Source organism: Aedes aegypti, chromosome 2 (genome assembly GCF_002204515.2).
Source record: "Aedes aegypti strain LVP_AGWG chromosome 2, AaegL5.0 Primary Assembly, whole genome shotgun sequence".
NCBI classification, from domain to species: Eukaryota; Metazoa; Arthropoda; class Insecta; order Diptera; family Culicidae; genus Aedes; species Aedes aegypti.
The window spans coordinates 230,850,852-230,869,949 of record NC_035108.1 but is presented as its reverse complement, the minus strand read 5'-3'; the positions used below and the strand labels follow the sequence as shown (position 1 = coordinate 230,869,949).

Genomic DNA, 19,098 nt, shown 5'->3' with positions numbered 1-19,098 from the left:
ATTTTGTGATGAATTTGACTTGGTCGACAACTATTTCATTCGAAGAAAGACTGCACACGAAACGTATAAATGAATTGAAACATATATAAGTAATGATAAATTCGACACCTCAATTGTGAAATACAGAACAAAATTATCGATTGCCACAGCCATTTTTCCCATTATTATTTCATATATATTTCACAAAACATGCAATCAAAGATTTCAATATCAATGAAGTTCGAAAATGTTTTATCTCTTATTTAAGAGCCTTATGCATATTAACAAAATAATCCGTCACGATATATAGGATAAAGTTGCTCACAAAACCAACATTTAATAAATATTTCTTTTATTATGTTTTTGTTTCCCAATTCCATGTTTGCCGTAACATTGATAAACCTTACTCTAGTTTATTATTTACATACTCTCCCGTGCATAACACATACGAAGTAAGAACAACTCTGTGCCTTTCGAATGCGGCTTAGAGAGTTTCAATTGGGCGTGTAATTCCAGAGATATGGACTGAACACTTTTGTTTGTTTTTTAGGGGGTGAACCCAAACTTATGCTCGGGAGTGTATATTATTTACGAGACCAAATTGGGTGCGAAATTGTCTTATAATATTGAGCGTGTGAACACAAATAAATCGTGGGATGATATCAGTTTACGAAACAAGATGCAGATTGATGACTTTTACAGCACGAGTTGAATAATTACAACGAGTGCTGTACAAATCGAAAAAGGCACCAAGTCGCACACGTTTTTTTTATTTCTTTAAAGGGTTCCAGAGGCTCTGAACGGTACCAGAAATCATAACAAGATTTGTTTCAATTTCTGGTAATCTTTGAGTAATAATTCAACACACAACTACAATTGTAAACTTGTTGTACACGTGAAGTGTAGAAGGGGTTTCAACGAACTATTTGAAAACCAGGCATTACTAAAAGGCAAGATTCAAACAAGTACGATTTGAATTTTTGGAGTGGTACAAGGCTAAGGTGGTCAATTTCGTGCCGAAGCATCTCAAACCCCCTAACGCACCGAAACTGCGGCCAATTGAAAAGTACAGGGCCATCATGAAGCAGGCACTTCGGAGGCATACCAAGGAAGTAAAATCGAAGGAAGTTATAAAGTAAAAATGGACTGCTTCGCCAAAAAAAAAATTGGTACAAATGTTGTACAGGACCTTATGAGTAGTGTAAAGAGAAAAGTTCGTGCATTTGGATATGGAATTGAAATTGGATAAAACAAACATGAGAAAATATTCATAACATGTTTTATTTTAATCCCTGAAAGTTTGAAGATAATTAGTTGAACGTGCGAATGTTGCCAAATATTTGTGTGTGTCGCAATTTGATTCCGTACACCTTTTATTCCCGAGTTCCTATGACCACTTTAAGAAAGTAGATATGTGTGCGAGTATACTGCCAAACCATTCCATGATAAACCTATATTTTAATCACCCATCTCTTTTTTTAAATTTGTTTCGTACAAAATGGCAGCCAAAACATCACACATTTACGCATTCCCAAAATTTCAAAATGGCGCTCTTCTTACTTCTTTACGTAAAAAAATAGAAAAAGAAATGGATATTTATATACAGTCAGATCTTCCATGAGACGCTTGTCACTTACATTGCTTCCATTGCAATTTATCAGTAGTTTGGATAGGAATAAAGTCAATTTTTCGGCTAGGACATAATATGAGCTAATAACCTACCGAATCACTCCTGAACCGATTGGGCTACATAAATTGCGTAAGGCGTAGAGTGAGTGGCAGCGTCTTAAAGGAGACCTGATTATACATACACATGTAAATAGATGAATACGATATTTTGTTGTAGTTTGTAGTTAGATTTCGTATAAATAATGGGCCCAGATACCCGTATCGGTGAACGCGCAGCTATTCAGCAAAACCAAGCTAAGGTCGTGGGTTCGATTCCCAGTTGTTGAGGTTATTTTCGTAATGATCTCGTATTGTTCTCGACCTATCAGACCATAGAGTATCTTCGTGCTTGCCACGCAATATACACATGCAAATGGTAGTCCATTGGCAAATACCGTTCCTTATTAAATAACTATGGAAGTGTTCATAGAACACAAAATTGAGAAGCAGGCTCTGTCCAAATTGGGATCTAACGCCAGAAACAAAGAAAAAACAGAATAATATAAAACATCACATGGAATTACTCACAAGTAGGGTAGGTGTACCAGTTATGGACATAATGGTTCCCTATTTCACCACATAATTGTTTCGAAATGTTTAATCATGTCGTGTTAGATATCAAATATATCTTGATGTTAAAACATTTAAAAATATTTCAAATTTGAAAGTTTTCGAAAATTCACAAATCCAGCACTTATTTATAGCATACTATTTGCCGGTATTGTATCATAATTAAGAATTATTTAGTAAATACGTTTCGATATTTTCGATGTATTGGTAATATCTATTGTCTCATATGATAAAACAAAAATTCTTATTTCGGTAAAAATTACGGAAGCTCTTTCGAATATTCAAAGTGCCAAAGTTGGATGAGGCTTAACTTTCAGTTGAAGTGTATTGTTATTTAAAATAACACATCAATATATCGAACACTGCTTTTTTCAGCTCTATGCACTCATTGGATTTTATCTGCATAAGTTTTATTTTCACCCTATCTAGTAGTCAAGAAATTAAAGATTATCTTAAGTTTTAGGAGGACATTTGAATTCATCTCTCTTAGAATTATAAAAGGAGATATATCTTGAATGGCTAGCGGCCCTAGTGCTTAACGTCCCCGAACAATTTTAATGAGTTCGAAGCATTTATTATGAAACTATTAACTATTCTATGTTTTGTTATTAACATATACATGAATTGAAAAAAGGTACCCGAGTATTGAATTTATATTGCTTTTAACGAGAAGTAATCTATTCCATATTTTGTTGTACGGATAATATACGGACAATCTGAATTGTGATCGAACAAAAATCTACAACTAGAGCCTTTCTGCTATTGAATTTGGCAAACATTGGAGGAAATTTGTATACTTATATAGTTTAATATAATATCACATTATATTTTTCGTGTTCAGTCTTAAAAAAGGTGTTCAAAAAAAATGAAAGACGATACTTTTGTACAATTCAAGAAGCAAAAATAATGTTTACTCACAATTAAATAGAAACTAAAATGTATGTATAATATTCTTGCTCAATTTCTATTTAATTTGTAGAAAGCATGCAGTGAACATTTTTAGGCATCTCTTATTATATAAAAGTAAATTTATAGGTTATTTTTTCTGTGACATTATCCCTTCAAATTATATATCCACTGCGATGTAAATTGAACTCATAGCTTTGTTTGATACTACTCATAACGAAACAAACATAAGGTAGAAATACTGATTTTGGCCATAGCGTCAATTGAATCCAAATCACGCAGTTTTACACAGCAAATCAGCATGAAATGTTTCGTGTCCAGTAGAACACATTAACATGTTAGAGCTACAGTTGACTCTCCATAACTCGATATTCAAGAGACCATCGACTTATAGAATTATTGAGTTATAGAATATAAGTACACAAAAAAGCCCAAGATCAAAATAACAAATTCCTTTATTTCCAATACACATATGATCACTTCTGTATGAGAGCAATATTATTATGTTATAGTATTTTACGAACTACCATTTGATTTTTTTTTTCGAAATGCTAAAAAAAAATTTTTTTTACTCCCAATTTTTTTTTCATGATTTTCAACTTTTATTACAACTTGCAAGTATTTATTCACCTCCAAACAAGAATTAGCCATAGTTTTCCCGAATTAGTAGAATTTTAAAATAAATACCGAGTTCTGGAGAGAAATTTACCTCACACATAACATCGACTAGAGGAGATATCGAGTTATAGAAATATCGACTTATAATGAGCACAATGTATGGAAATATGAAGGGACCGAAAAATCCATCGAGTTATAGAATATCGAGTTGTGGAGAGTATAAATATATATTCGCGTAAATTAATACAAAAAATATATTCCTTATTATCGCTGTGTGCGATTAAAACGCAAATATCAAATAACACTAAATGCGGTAAGATTTTCCACAAAAAATGCGTCATAGAAAGTTTTTCCTTGCTAGGTCGGCGGTGATTTAGATAACCGTTACTAGGTGTCCTTTGATTGTTTTGTGTTACTGCATTTCGAGGAAGTTTAAGGCGAAGTAGGCCGTCATTTAAATTTGTACTGCCGTGAATCGCAAGTCAGTCCCATCTGTAAAAAGTAGGCATTGAGAAAATGGGGTGTGAAGTTTCCAAACTCGTTTTCCATACGAATATTCAAAAATTCCAGAGAATTTCAACATGTTCAAATCATCATCAAACATTCACAATTTGCTTTTCACTACGATATCTTTCTGAGAAAAATATAAAGATGATCAAAACACGGTTCATTTCTGTGTTACACGGTGTGGAAATCTATAATGGGACTGATATGCGGTTACTTTTTGTTATGGAAAAATTTGACTTGCTTGTTTTTCCACCTTTTTTTGAACAAATCTTATTATCTCATTAGGGCGGCTGAAAGAACATTGGAAGATATGTTGAAAACTAAACTCAACTTAATTTAGACGAAATTGCAGATGGGACTGACTTGCGATTCACGGCAGTGTACGTGTCGTTGATGATTATTGCTGAATCATGTCACAATTTTGAATTATTCAAAATCAGTTGGTGACTGAAACTGGATCTGGTGGCCTATATTGACCTGAGAAGAGACTCGCGGAGACGACTTTTTCTGCAATTGCTGAGTTTTTTTCTTATTCCACTCACTGTTTACATCAATCGTGTGCAAGCCGTTCAAACTCTCATAGAACATCTCAGCAAAAAACTTTTGCCTTTGCATCACACCGAAGCATAAACGGCCTTTTGTGTGAAATTTCATGCCAACAAGCGTAGCAGACATTATAAATAACTAGGTAGTCTTGTGTTTAGATTCATCAGCATCTTTGCTCCGCTAACTGAGGTTTTTAATAATAGTTTATTTCGAATACAATGCTTATCACTTTTTCAGCCATAAAAACGACGGGCTGCAATTGACTTTTCGTGACAGCGGAATCTGGGCTGCATATGACGTTGATATTTTTCCTCTTCGCGAGACTCTCTCAGATATTGACCATCGCAATTTCCAATGCAAAAATAAGGTTTATGCTGAGTACTGATATTTTTGATACATAATATATAGTTTAAACTTTTATTTGTCGTGTTCGCAGTACATATTGGGCTTTCCATATATACATAAAAAGTATAGTCCCTTCAGGGATGCTCAGGCTCATTTTTCAATCGCCTGTATTCCTGATCAAAAATAGTTATCCGAATCGATCAGTGTGCTTTTCATGATAACTTCAGGGGTAGTACAGCCTCTTTACGCAAAATTGTACGAAGCTTATCACATTTAGAAGATCCAAGGGACACGCGGGCCGCATTTTGGCCACCACGGTCTTAGACTGTCCAAACCCAATACTCCTACCCTAATATAATTTTCTTCAGGTTTGCATTTTGTAATTTTTATAGCAAAGTGTTATCATTCAAAAACATTATCTATTAAACGCTTCAAAACCAACCGATATTTTGTAAAACCTAATAACTCATTATATTATGTAATTATTAAAATATATATATATATATATATATATATATATATATATATATATATATATATATATATATATATATATATATATATATATATATATATAAGTGGAAAAGAGGTGTGAAATATTATTATTAGTTATTTATTGCACTAATTTTTCAGAGCTAATGAATAAGTGCGATGAATCTCTAAATCCACAGCGGTAAACGTACAGCCATCAGTAAAGCCATGCTGAGAGTGTCTGGTTCAAATCCCGGCCAGGTCTGGAATCTTTTCCGTTTGGAAAGTTTTTTCGACTTTTCTACGCATATTCGTCTTTTTCGTGCTTACTACACATAATATAATTAGTATATTGGCAAAAAACATCGCATAATAGTTATGAAAGTGCCTGTAGTGCACTAAACTGAGAAACCTAGTTGAGCAATTCTCGATGAAACCAGACCGCCATCGGTACCCATCGTTAGAATTCCAATTTTATGTCACTAATCGCTAGTATATGCTAAAACTTTAGGGTGGTCCTTTCGGTTTTCTCACATTGGTGGACCCCTCGTACGCCAGCTAGCTAAACAGTTTGCAAAAAAGCCCATTTTTCGATAAATCTTGGGTATTTCTTCACGTGATATGTCTCATATTTCCCTTGGAACACATAGCAAACTTAGTGGCATCGTATAGAGACTAGATATAGCTATAGAAAAAAATTTGGCGGCCATCTTGAATTTTGTTAGAAAAATCGTTTTTCACCATTACCGTTTCAAATTCTGAGATCATCATCAGAAAACTGAGAAAAAATTGCGTAAGATAGGCTACAAAAACTAGGTGAGCAATGGTATTTACCCTATGAAATGAACGAGTGCTAACAAGGTAAAAAATTCATTCTTCTACTTAAAACCAAGATGGCATCAAAATCCAAGATGGCCGCCAGATTTTTTGACTCTAAATAATACTTCTATTCTTCACCTGACTCGAATAATGCACCAACGATTGAAAACTTGTTTCTCTGTTTTTTTTTGTATGGTATTCAGTTGGAGCTGCCTGACAGCTTAACTTGTCAAGGCTGAACCCTCGGTCTGGCTTTTGCCAAGTTTCCCTTCTACCAGGACCAATACTCAGACGGACTAGGCAATGGCGCCCACATGAACACTGTTTTTTATTAGTATTGTGATGTGGTAGTTTTTGCAAAGTACCCATATTCCCTTGCTTCTGAGAAAAGGAAGCATTGTGAAAATCAGCAGCTCCATCAGAATTTGTAGTGTATTTGTAGAATTAGTAGTGTCATTACTAATACTGTCTAATCGAAATGGTTTTGAATAATTTGTCATTCAAGTGCTATTCTGATTACTCCTGTATTTTACGTAAGATTAGAGTCTTAAATGTCAATTGTCGTCAAGTCTTAACAAAATTAGGCTGTTTAGTAAGAGTTCTAGTTAATTTCATTTTTTGTTGTTAAAAGTATTTATTGGTCATTACGTTCATATATCCTTAAAGAAAAATAGTCGCTTTCCTTGTCTGTTCAACAATTTTTCGAAACTAGCAAGTGTACCCTAATGATCGAACTCAGCGTCTTACTTTCCATAGTCATTTTTATAGTGAATATTGAAGAGCAAAGTTACCTTAGGCTTCTATTACAGTCTCCTACAAGATTCACTTTTCGGTGGCAAATGCAATGCTTCACAACGCCTACTTTCTACTTGTAATTTTTGTGAAAATGAAGCTGGAATTAGATTATTTATACCGCTGTTACAAAAGAGGTATTTCTTATTATGGCAATGTAAAAACCATATTAAAATAAGATTGTCACCACTTATTTCTACTCAGTGAATCTACTAGTCATTTTCCTAAGAGTTCCTAAGTATTCCCTACGTCGTATATGATAACGATGTATCTAGCTAGCTAATAGTAAGAGTGGCTACGGATCATTCTGGTTAGCAAAAGGCAAACTGAACCAATAGTATTAATGTCCACTTCGAATAGATTAATTATTTGAAATGGGCATCAATTCTATCAATGACGCAGAATGTCCGTTGGATCACATCCGAGATATTATTGCGTCTATGCCATATGAATCATGACGCGGCTTTAAGCAAAAAATGCCAAAATGTGATACCACCACTACAGGTTACGCCTTTGGTTTCCATCATATGGGCTAATGGATTATGCCCTCCCATCGCGGCAAGGTCGCATAACCAAGGGGAGGGAACGATTGAAAACTTGTTTCTTTGTTGTACAAAAATTGTGTTTGCATTGATTGCACTCGCCATATACGTCAAAATCGTAGAACATGATTTAGAAAATCGTTTATTTAATTGCTCAAAATTCAAGATGGCCGCCAATTTTAAAATAGATGTCAAAATTTAAAATTAAAGCTATATCCTTTCTCTATAAGATGCCACTAAGTTTGCTATGTGTTCTAAGGGAAATATGAGACATATCACGTGAAGAAATACCCAAGATTTATCAAAAAATGGGCTTTTTCGCAAACTGTTTAGCTAGCTGGCGTACGAGGGGTCCACCAATTTGAAACAACTGAAAGGACCATCCTAAAGTTTAAGCATATACTAGCGATCAATGACATAAAATTGGAATTCTAACGATGGGTGCGAAGGCGGCCTGGTTTCATCGAGAATTGCTCACTTTTGAAATGATCACGATTAACCACGAAAGAAGGGATTGGAAGCTACATTAAGATTTTTGGAACTCAAAAACAGACATAATCCATTAATTTATCTTTACCAGTTTCTAAAATGTCGTTAAAGTCATTTCATTTAGCAACAAATAAAGTTATTTGCTTTCTAGCACAGTTTGAAAGTTGACCGAGCAGTGGTAAAAAATGGTAAATTAAAAAAAGCTTATATATTACACAACGCTAAAAAAAACTTTATTTAGAGTGACATAACAGATTTGTTCTATTTGCTTTCTCTCAAAACAAATTGATCAATACTTTACAAAGCTCATTTGACAACTCATTATCATATTACAATTTGTGTCTTTTTCTTATTTCCAGCAGCTCCATAATTTAAATCATTTTTCTCGAAAGCAGATTTTTTATCACCCTTGGCATCTAACCATCTCATTTATTTTTTTTTTTTTTTTCATTTAAACATCATGTGTCAAGTACGATAATATGCCATGCCTGGGAAAAAGAAAATGTTCAATCTGGAAATATCATCGACCGGTATCTAACCCGTGACCCTCAGCCTGGTCTTGCGTAAAAGCTGTGCGTCTCCATTATTATGTTTTTTAAACTTTTTAAAACCATTTCATTTCAACCATTTAATCATTACTTGAAGCCTGAATAATGATTAACATTACCACATTAAATGTAACATACAATCAACTTTTCTTGTATGAACAATTTCAGAGTGAAGATTTTGTTTTTTAATTCCAATCGTACGGCTTCATTTGGCAAATTACTTACCCTTAGATACGTTCCGCATCTTTCGATATCAATATTATACTAAAAACTATCAATTAGCATTTTAGCAAAACTGGAAATTAAATTGCTTAGCAAGCTTAGCAAGGAAACATATGGAAATAATCAGTTTTGTTCTTATTTTTGTTTTTCAAATTAAAACACGCCATATTTCCAATTTTTAAAATACATTAAAGAAATATTTTATGATAGATTATATCCATGATGATCATTAAATTATTATCTCAGACAATGGTTTTCCATTTAACTTTAAAACATGAAATTAACATTTAAAATATATACTCGATTTAAAGCATTAAATGTAAACCAAAATTAATGCTTGAAAACAATAATATTAATCTAGTGAGAAAACTTTCGTCTTCTCGAGTTTCAGGAATAGAATGGGTTGTCCATAAACAACGCGATCCTCTTTTTTGGCTAAAAAGACACAAGCATTCAGTCAAGCCAAAATGCCCCATAAGTGCAGTTGCTCATATCATCAGCTACCCAAAAAAATGGAGTTTGAATGCATCATGCTCCGTGACCTGAACATATTTTTCGAACGTCTTTCAATTTTTATTGATGAAAAAACTTTGATAACCAATAAAATATCGTTCAAAACAATACTTGATTAATTATATCATATCCCGAATGAGGTAGAAACCTCAAAGCAGAACTACCCTGTATGAACATGTACAAAACCTGTTCAGTTTAAACTACTTTCAGAAGTATATTCTCCTCCCAATAAAAACAGTATGTAAAACACGCCACATGAGTGTTTGAATCCATTATGAAATTAAAAAAAATGTATTCTTTGTGAAAAAATAAATTTATAAACATCTTAACCGTTTCAGGCAAGTCGATGACAATGTTAGCCGAAAGAACTTCTTTTCCATATAACATATTTTATGCTGTATTTCGTTACTATTAAATAGCCACAGAAAATGAAACTGCAAAAGCAGAGCTGCAGAATAAACGAACATAACTTTATTTACCCGCGAAAATGGCATACAATTGTTCATCTGCAAGTAATGTAACTTTTTTTGTCTCAAAATATTCATTTAGCTTATTATTCAAATTGTATTCATCTAGAGCAATGATGGTTTATCAATGTTTAACACAAATAGTGCTTTATTAAGAAGTAGGACAGCAGCATTTTTAGCGGTAAAATGCAATCGAACATCTATGTACCACAAAATAAATGTAAATTTTAAAAAGATCTCATTTCAACATAGAAAATAATTTATGTCCATTTAATTTAAACATAAATATTTATGTCCAGAAGCTCCGTAAATTACAAAAAATAAATACCTATGCATGGAAACCGCATCGAATATACGATCGATATTATTTCCCCAAAATCATGTTGAAATATAGACATTTCCCTTATAAATGATATTCCTAATCACATTATAAAAAAGTTAGAATCATTATCATCATCAAATATATGTCAGTTACAAAGCTTCATAAAAGTTATAATATGTTGAAAGATGTTAAATAGATTCATATCTTGTCTCAGGCACGTTTTCATCTGTTTGGTTTTATGCGTTTAAATCTAACTCATGAAAACGCTTCAACCTACCTATTTCATCTTTTTTCGCTAGAATCAAATGATATAATTTCTTTTCTTCTTAAATACGAAGCTCATCAACCAGTCATTGTTAAATTTACATCTGTTCTCATTCAAAATTATTATACACAATTATTATTGGTAGTATAGTTACCTAGAGTCAATTTTTCGCCAGAGTCTGGTGGAAGCGTGAAACCTAATAGAGCCATTGAAGAAATCAAGACGCAGGGTACAATCAGGTTGAAAAAATAATATAGGGTTCTTCTACGAATCTGTATCGTGAATGTTATATCAACATAAGGTTCGGGACAGCATTGATATGTTATAGTGTTTTTCTTTCCCGGCATTCCTGAAAGTAGTGTAACATTTTGAAATCATATTAAGACGTCATAAAGTGCAAAAAGAACTCTGATGATCGCATACCTATTAAATACCACTCGCCATTAGTGATGAAGTCGGACAAATCACCTCCTTCGTCTGAGTTCAGCACTAAGTCCAGCTATAATGAAAGTTATTGAAGAAATGTTTACAATTTACTCATATGAAATTTGCCTTTCTAAGGTAAGAAGAAAATACCTGGTTTCCATCATACGTCCAACTACCAAACTTCATTTCACAATGTTGATCGTCAAAAGGGAACCATGTAATGTCTATTTTACAGGTGCTCTTGAAGATGCCAGGAGGTACGTATAAACAACTACCATTATTTTTAACCACGACATTTGTATGGTAAGTGCCGTCAAACCCTTCATCAGCGCTGAAACGATAAAATTTCATTAATATGTTGTTCGTATACTGTATATACACTGTTACAAATAATAAAAATCAAATAATGTAAACTTTATCTAGGTGATGTATTCTTGTAGATAGACTTTTATTGTATAACACTACTTTTGGTCGAAGATTATACGACATAACATAATGTCCATAAAATGTCACGATCCAATTATGTACATTTACAGTTCAAACATATTTTATATCTTATATATTCTATAGTATTCAACACATTATTTTATTTTGAATTGAAAGGTAGGTTCCAGTGTAAAGTGTATGTGCAGAGCATGTCATTTCACTTTCTCATTATGGAGAAGTGATAAAGTAGCCATCCCTAATTCGATCGTAAGAAAGGGATCCTTCATCGATCAAAATTGGGATTTTGCGATTAGGTTCGAGGGCTCCTCGAAAGAGCCACATAATGACATTGTCTATGCATCAGAATACTAGTGCTGATTTCGTCAGACAAGATAACTGAGTAAAAAAGATTATAATACATATTGTGGAATACTAATCCTTGTTCCTTATGAGCCTTAGTAAACCATATTCTGTAAAACAAAATAAATGAAATTTTGCCTTCAAAAATATCGTACTGATTTTGTAATGTTTCATATGAGTTTTAATCGTCTTATAATTCAAGTGTATTTTGATCCTTGGTCAAGTTGCCTCCGCAAGAAATACGTCAAAACGAATATAGAATATAAGGAGAAAAAGTTGTTTGTTTTTTGTTCAGGGTTAAATAAAAAAAAACAAAAGAAATACTAACTTACCTGTTGTACATCAACACATCCGGTTTCCATAGCTTATTAGGTGTTATCCTCAAATCCTTTACTCCACCGTATTCAGACTCATTCCATCTTAAGCTATAGTCATTCCATTCCTACGAGATAGTTGAAATCGTTATTAGTGTAAAGTAACAAAATAAACATTAAGTAGCAATATCATAGCTCAAGATAAATTCGAAACAGTGAAAAGACTGGATCATTGGATATGGTAAACATGCAGTGATGACATTAAGTATAGAAATGGATTTTTTTAGAATAATTTATTCTACACTTTTAAGCTTTACAAAATCTACTGCAATTGTGACATAAGTTTCTATTTTTATTTGAGTAATCATGCGATATTACATAGAATTTGACGTAATCAGTGTTACAAAACATTCATTAGCAATTGTTTAAAAGAAAACTAGAAAATATAGTTATGATTCAGTTTATGCTAGGAAGATTATTTAAATTGATAGAAGGTTAAACGTTTTTTAGTGGCCCATCATTTGGTTGCATTGCAAATAAATATCTAAGCAATATATGTAACTAAAATGCAAACATGATTTACAGAAACAAAACTAAGGGGCTGTCCATTAATTACGTAAAGGGCGAGGGGGAGTTTTGATTTTTTACGCACCATACAATTTACAGTGAAACCTCTATGAGTCGATGTTCCATGACTCGATATCGACTCATGGAACCATACTAGAAACAAAATTTCATGGATACTATGATGGTCCCTAGAAACAGCGTTCCAAAGGATTGCTGTTCCATGACTCGATATTTCCATGAGTCGATGGTCCCTTCAATATCGACTCATGGAGGTTTCACTGTATTTTATATTTTCATCCAACAAATTTAACCGGTGGGGGGTCGAAAAAAAAATGGTCTAATGTCATTAATGGACCGCCCCTATAGAATAAACAGATTGAAGTAAAATAACAACAAACAAAACGTTTGATATGCAAAGGTATTTCGTTACAGCTTATTACGCAGTGTAATAAAATCGACATTTTTTACGTTTCTCATGGATCAAATCACGTGCCTGTATTAAATGTTGGGTTACTTAATCTGATGTTGCTCTAAGAAATGTTCCAGTATGTTACAATTTTAAGCTACATATTGCCAAAGTTGTATAAAATACTGGTTGTATAAATGTTCACATGAAATTTGAACTATGATTCATCGATTTTTCTAAAGATCGAATTCACCAAGCATGCAGAATAGAACATACATATTCATGTGGGATATAGTTTCAGTTGAATTGCAATTTTAAATTTTGATTAGGTTTTTTTTTTTTTTCAACATGACTGCAGCTTCCATACGATATTCTTCGTTTTTTATATGACAAGATACAATCCTTTTCTAAAACATTAAAAAATAACTTTTCAGCTTTGAAAGTACATAAAGTAATTCTAGTGTGAATCCAGCTAAGCCAAATAAAAGGGAATCCAGCAGGGGGCCTTCCTTAGCCGAGCCTTGGAAAAAAATAATTCCCTTCGGCATACCTAGCTTCTAATTGTTCTATCTACAATCACGGTGTGCCGGAAACCGTTATTAACGCAAAAAAATGTCCAAGTATTTGGCACCTAACATTCGAAAGATATAGTATTCAAGCATCTTCTCCGTGAATTTCAAAATATTTTAACGAGGGAATCGAAAGTTATCGTGATTTGAAGGTTTTGAGCTATTTTGAAAGGGATTTTTACATACTTCACAATTTTCTCCACCAGTGCATCATTATTAATTTGTAAACTAGCCAAGTAACCATCAGCTTTGCATTAAGCATTCAAAACATATGATGTCTAAGCATCTTCTCTCAAAATTTGAGATGATTTCTTCGAGAAAATCAAAAGTTACAATGATCTGTATTTTTACTACTATTTCTATGAAGTTTAAATAAAAGCTTATTTATATGGCTTTGCTATATTAATGTACATAATTTACAAATAAAAACATGTATAGGGCTGACACTCGGTATTCAAAAGATATAGTAGTCAAGCATCTTCGCAGTTAGTTTGATAAAACTTTATCAAAAGACAACGTAACTGGAGTACTTTGAAGTTTTGGACCTGTCTTTAAGATTTGTTTTTCAATCGTCTAAAATAATGTTCGCAACACGCATTTCATCATTGCGACACAAATTAACTTAACAGATTTGTATTGAACTTGTCTCTTCCATTCAAGAAAGGCAGTGCTTCGTTACACCATAAGAATATGTGTTCATTTTTGCAAATTTTGTTTCATTTTCGGCGTTTTGCTGGGCAGTAATTCGTTATGGCCCAAATAACGCTTATTGGTGAACCTAAACAATTTGAAAGTGATTCCTTGTTACTCAGTCGAGGATGGATTGTCAACTGGTAAAATCGCTTTATGCTACTGTACTAAATGGGCTAAATATGATTGTTCAGAATTTATTTGGACAACGAAGGGGATACGTTTAAATATTTGTTCAAATAATAGTTCGTAGTCGGTTATTGTCGAAATAAACCTTGTTTCATGTTTTCAAATAATTAAATGCAACAAGTTTCATATTCGGTATAGTTTTACTTAACACAAGATCCTTGAGTTGTTAGATACTATAAAAAAATATACTCTTTCCCTTTAGATATTGATAGATTACGTTTTAGATTGATGTTGCATAATTCGCATCATGCAAAATCTTTGAATGATTCGTCATCAAAGGTGTCGTCATATTGAGTCAGTCAAATTTTGTACATATGAAAGAATTACATTTTATTTTATTTTGTTTATTATTAAAGCCAACTTTTTATTATGTTTGGATAGAGGTGTAACCAGTGAATATGATGAGATGATCTCTAGGACTCTTGTTATTATGCATTTTGTTTACCAAGACGAATCCTGTAATATAACCCCTTTCCATTTTCGAAACCCCCAATGATTTCTCGTGGAAGTGCAGAGGACCCCAATGACTTCGTCAGAGATAGCAACACGTAATACATTTATTCTATAATCCAAATTGATCTGTATTCTACGCATCTGGCGCCGATATTGCTTAGTACAGGGAATGAGAATTCCATTACTTTCACACTGAGGGTGGTGCAACAAATCCTAGGTAGCATCCGTTGGTTCCTTGTAAAAGTATAGTTACCTTTGTAATAACAAAGAAGCAGCAGCAGGCGGTCAGTCAAGCACTTTAATCACATTGATTAACATATTGACAAGTATTTGTTTGGTTTAGTAATGTTGAACGTGCTAATTAAAAATATTCAAGATTTGCTTTTCCAAAACTTCGAAGTACTCTAGTTATGATAAAGTTTTCTAAAACATACTTCAAAGATGCTAGTCAACTAGTGTGTGTAGTCTACTATATCTTTTAAATGCCGAGTATCAGTCCTATAGACATTTTTATTTGTGAATTATGTACATTAATATAACAAAGCCATATAAATAAGCTCTTATTCAAATTTCATAGAAATAATGGTAAATATACAAATCACTGTAACTTACGATTTTCTCGAAGAAATTATTTCAAATTTTCAGAGAAGATGCTAAGATATCATATGTTTTGAATGCTCAATGCAAAGCTGATGGTTACTTGGCTAGTTTACAAATTAATAATGATGCACTGGTGGAGAAAATTGTGAAGTATGTAAAAATCCCTTCCAAAATAGCTAAAAACCTTCAAATCACGATAACTTTCGATTCCCTCGTCAAAATATTTTGAAATTCACGGAGAAGATGCTTGAATACTATATCTTTCGAATGTTAGGTGCCAAATTCTTGGACATTTTTTTGCGTTAATAACGGTTTCTGGCACACCGTGACAATTCTTTCGGCATACCTAGACTTTCATTGTCACTCAAATATCCCCTTCGGCATAATTGTATTTCATTCGACAATCTAAGACCATTCTAGATTTTCTTCAGCATGTCTGCATTCTACCTCGATTTCATCGATTCTATTTAAGAGTCGTTTATAATCCACGTGAAAATCTATGGAAGGACTGGCCAAAGATCACGGTTTATTCAAATTTTAAAAAATGTCTATGGAAAAACTCATTGAAGGGGTTCTGAAAAAAAAAATCACGTGGTCAATGGACAGCCCCTCAGCAGCTTATTTGCAAATGTGTTAGATTTATTCACGAGATGCCCAGATAGCCATAGCGGTTAACGCGCAGCTATTCAGCAAGATCATATAATGATCTTATCGGGTTGGAAATTTTCTCGACATCCCAGGGCATAGAGTATTCGTACTTGCCACACGATAAACGAATGGGAAAATGTTCAATTTGCAACAAAAGCCCTCACTGGATAGCTCTGGAAGTGTTAGTTAGAACGCTTAGCTGAGAAGCAGGCTATGTTCCAGTTGGGACGTAACGCCAGGAAGAAGAAGATTAGATTTCTTCGGCACAGCTCTACGATGTACTTGAAATTCATCCCGTATTTCTGGATTCTCTACGGCATACCTAGATTTTCATCGGTATATTATATTTTCTCTGGCGTATCGGAATTATTATCCCTTCGGCTTATCTAGATTTTCCTTGTAACTCAAGAACTTAGATATACCTAAATTTCAAACAGCATTTCTGGATTTTCTTCGGTATACTTCATCTAGATTTCTACCTGAATATTCCTGCATCTTCTGCGGCATACTCTTGAATTCCATATTCCTTGTATTTCTTTGAGCATAACTGGATTCTCTTTTGCATATTTGGTTTCTAATTGGCATACTACTTGTTCCTACAGTATTTCCTTCGGTAATATTTACGTCTATTTCTATTCTTTTTGATATTCCTAGGTTCCTTCCGGCATACTTCGATTGCTTTCGGAAAACCTCGGCATCACGTCATAAAAATTAGACAGGCAAGCTCTTTACTGGTGTAAACAAACAAGATCATTTTTTTTTTTCAAATATTTATTCTAGACATTGGCGTAAATACGGGGGGTCTAGGGGGGTCCTAGCCCCCCTAGATAAGCTCAAGCCCCCCCTAGAAATTTTAAACTCTCATACTAAGTATGCACCTTGCTAAAGAGATTTTGTTTATCGTGTGAGTCAAGCCCCCTCTAGATTTAAGTTGAAGTTACGCTAATGGTTCTAGATAAATATGAATGACGTCGTCATTTTTCGGAATATATCACCTTCTCAATATAGTACACGGTGCTCGGCATATTTGGAAATTCTTTATCACTTTTTGAATATTTTCAGCATACTTTTCTGCATTTCAGGATTCTTTTTGGGACTCCTGGGTTTAATTCAGCAATAAACACCAATAATACACTGCGATATAATATGTTATGTAGGATAGAAGTTGTTCAACTGTTACATTTATTTATTAAACTGAATAATTTCGTTGCTATCTTACGATTCAAAAAAAAAACAAATTCGGATTAATTTAATAGAAATTGAAGCAAATAAAATTAAAGCCAGTAAAACATGAAATTCAGGAAACGTAACGCAATATGAATTACAGATAGAGCCATGATAGGGAAGTTGAAGTTTGATTTAAAAAGTTGGTTAATATAGTTATTTAATACAATGCACATACGGTAACCATTCGATCAGTAAAAAAATCAATGAAGGGGAGCAGATAAATTAAAAAAAATGTATGATCCCGATACTGAAATGACACCCAGAGTTTTCAATGAGACAAAAAATCATTTTAAAATATTTGTAATACGATTGTGTGTTTTTTCAGCTGGGAAAATGTGATGGGAGGCTAAGAAATATGTCGGCCTACATGGAGTTGCAGTGTTTTTCAGGTCATTAGACACAGAGAAAGAAGTCTCTAAACATGATCATTTTGTATAAAAAATAGTTCTCTATTTCCGACATTGTAGATAGCCAAGGAGGCCGAACGCAATGGGGTGTAAGGGCGCCGTCCAGAAATCACATAACGCTCTATGTGGACGGGGGAATAGCCTCAAGCGTTACGACTCATACAAAAAAATCATACAAAATGCGTTACGGAGTTACCCGCTCACCCGATCAAAAATTTTCAATTTTTCCATTACGTAATAAATGTACGCTGTCTAAGTTAAATTTTGGTTTTGAGTTAGGTATACTTAAAATTACAGTAGAAGATTGGGTTGAAATAAAAAATAGGTGAAAAAACTTTTAACTCGTTTTTGCTCAAAAATAAATTTTAGTCACTCACCCCCACAATTGAAAATACTTAAATTTTAATTTATTTTAACCTTCTTCTTACATAGACCAATCCAGTTGCCTGCGTAGTAGTGCAATGTTGACTAAATTTTCTTTGTTTGCTGTGAGAACTGTCACAACATTGCTTTTGTTTGCTGTGAGAATCCAAATATAAACAGAATTGCTGCAAAACAACCACTTCCTTGTTGGCCTGCTGTTGACCGAAAGCTCAATAACGTCAAACAAACATCGATACATTTTCATTCTGAGGAAATCGACTTGTGTAAGATTGATTGTGCGTTGGTGTTCGTGGCAGTTTGCTTGGGGACCTCTATTGAATTATTTCACTGGGATTGATGTATAGGGGGATTAAGGTTATAATGATTTTTATTTTCTTACTTTAACAATCCTTAGAAATTTATGGTTACATAATAAGCATTTGCCTAATGTGTCCAAATATTCTTAACCCTCCTAACTATATTTTTTTCTAATTCATTTAATGGTAAGACCTACATTTGACTGTTAACTTATTCCAACATAACATATAGTAGCCCCAACGGATACATGAGATAAATGAAGAAGATGAAAAATCAAAAAACTTAAAGATAGAGAAATCGCTAACTCATTCTTGATGTAATAGTTTAGTAGTCAATCCGTATGTGCATTCATGTTTATTAGATCATTAGATTTAAAAAACTTACCAAAGAAAGCCAAATATTCGTAATAAGTAGTTGATTCTTCTCGTCCTATAATCAACATACAGTTAGAAATCAAATTAAAATCAAAAGGACATTTTGTTGTGCGTAAAATAAGATAATAAAAAGTAGATTTTGCATTGCGTTATTAACTTGAACTGTCTCGTA

At 33.3% G+C, this 19,098-nt stretch overlaps 1 protein-coding gene across 6 annotated transcripts in view; it reads right to left on the bottom strand.

Moving 5' to 3' along the window:
• The window catches only part of LOC5569979 (neuronal acetylcholine receptor subunit alpha-7), a 70,050-nt gene that overhangs the window by 27,853 nt on the left and 23,099 nt on the right, over nucleotides 1-19,098 (bottom strand). For 5 of the 6 annotated variants that reach the window (XM_001658813.2, XM_021844334.1, XM_021844336.1 and 2 more), the window contains 5 exons: nucleotides 18,937-18,981; nucleotides 12,134-12,243; nucleotides 11,166-11,346; nucleotides 11,013-11,088; nucleotides 10,744-10,938 (listed from right to left, as the gene is read on the bottom strand). In XM_001658813.2, coding sequence (XP_001658863.2) covers nucleotides 10,744-10,938; nucleotides 11,013-11,088; nucleotides 11,166-11,346; nucleotides 12,134-12,243; nucleotides 18,937-18,981 — 607 coding nt within the window. The remainder of the gene's footprint in view (nucleotides 1-10,743; nucleotides 10,939-11,012; nucleotides 11,089-11,165; nucleotides 11,347-12,133; nucleotides 12,244-18,936; nucleotides 18,982-19,098) is intronic. The other variant, XM_021844338.1, reaches the window with a different exon arrangement.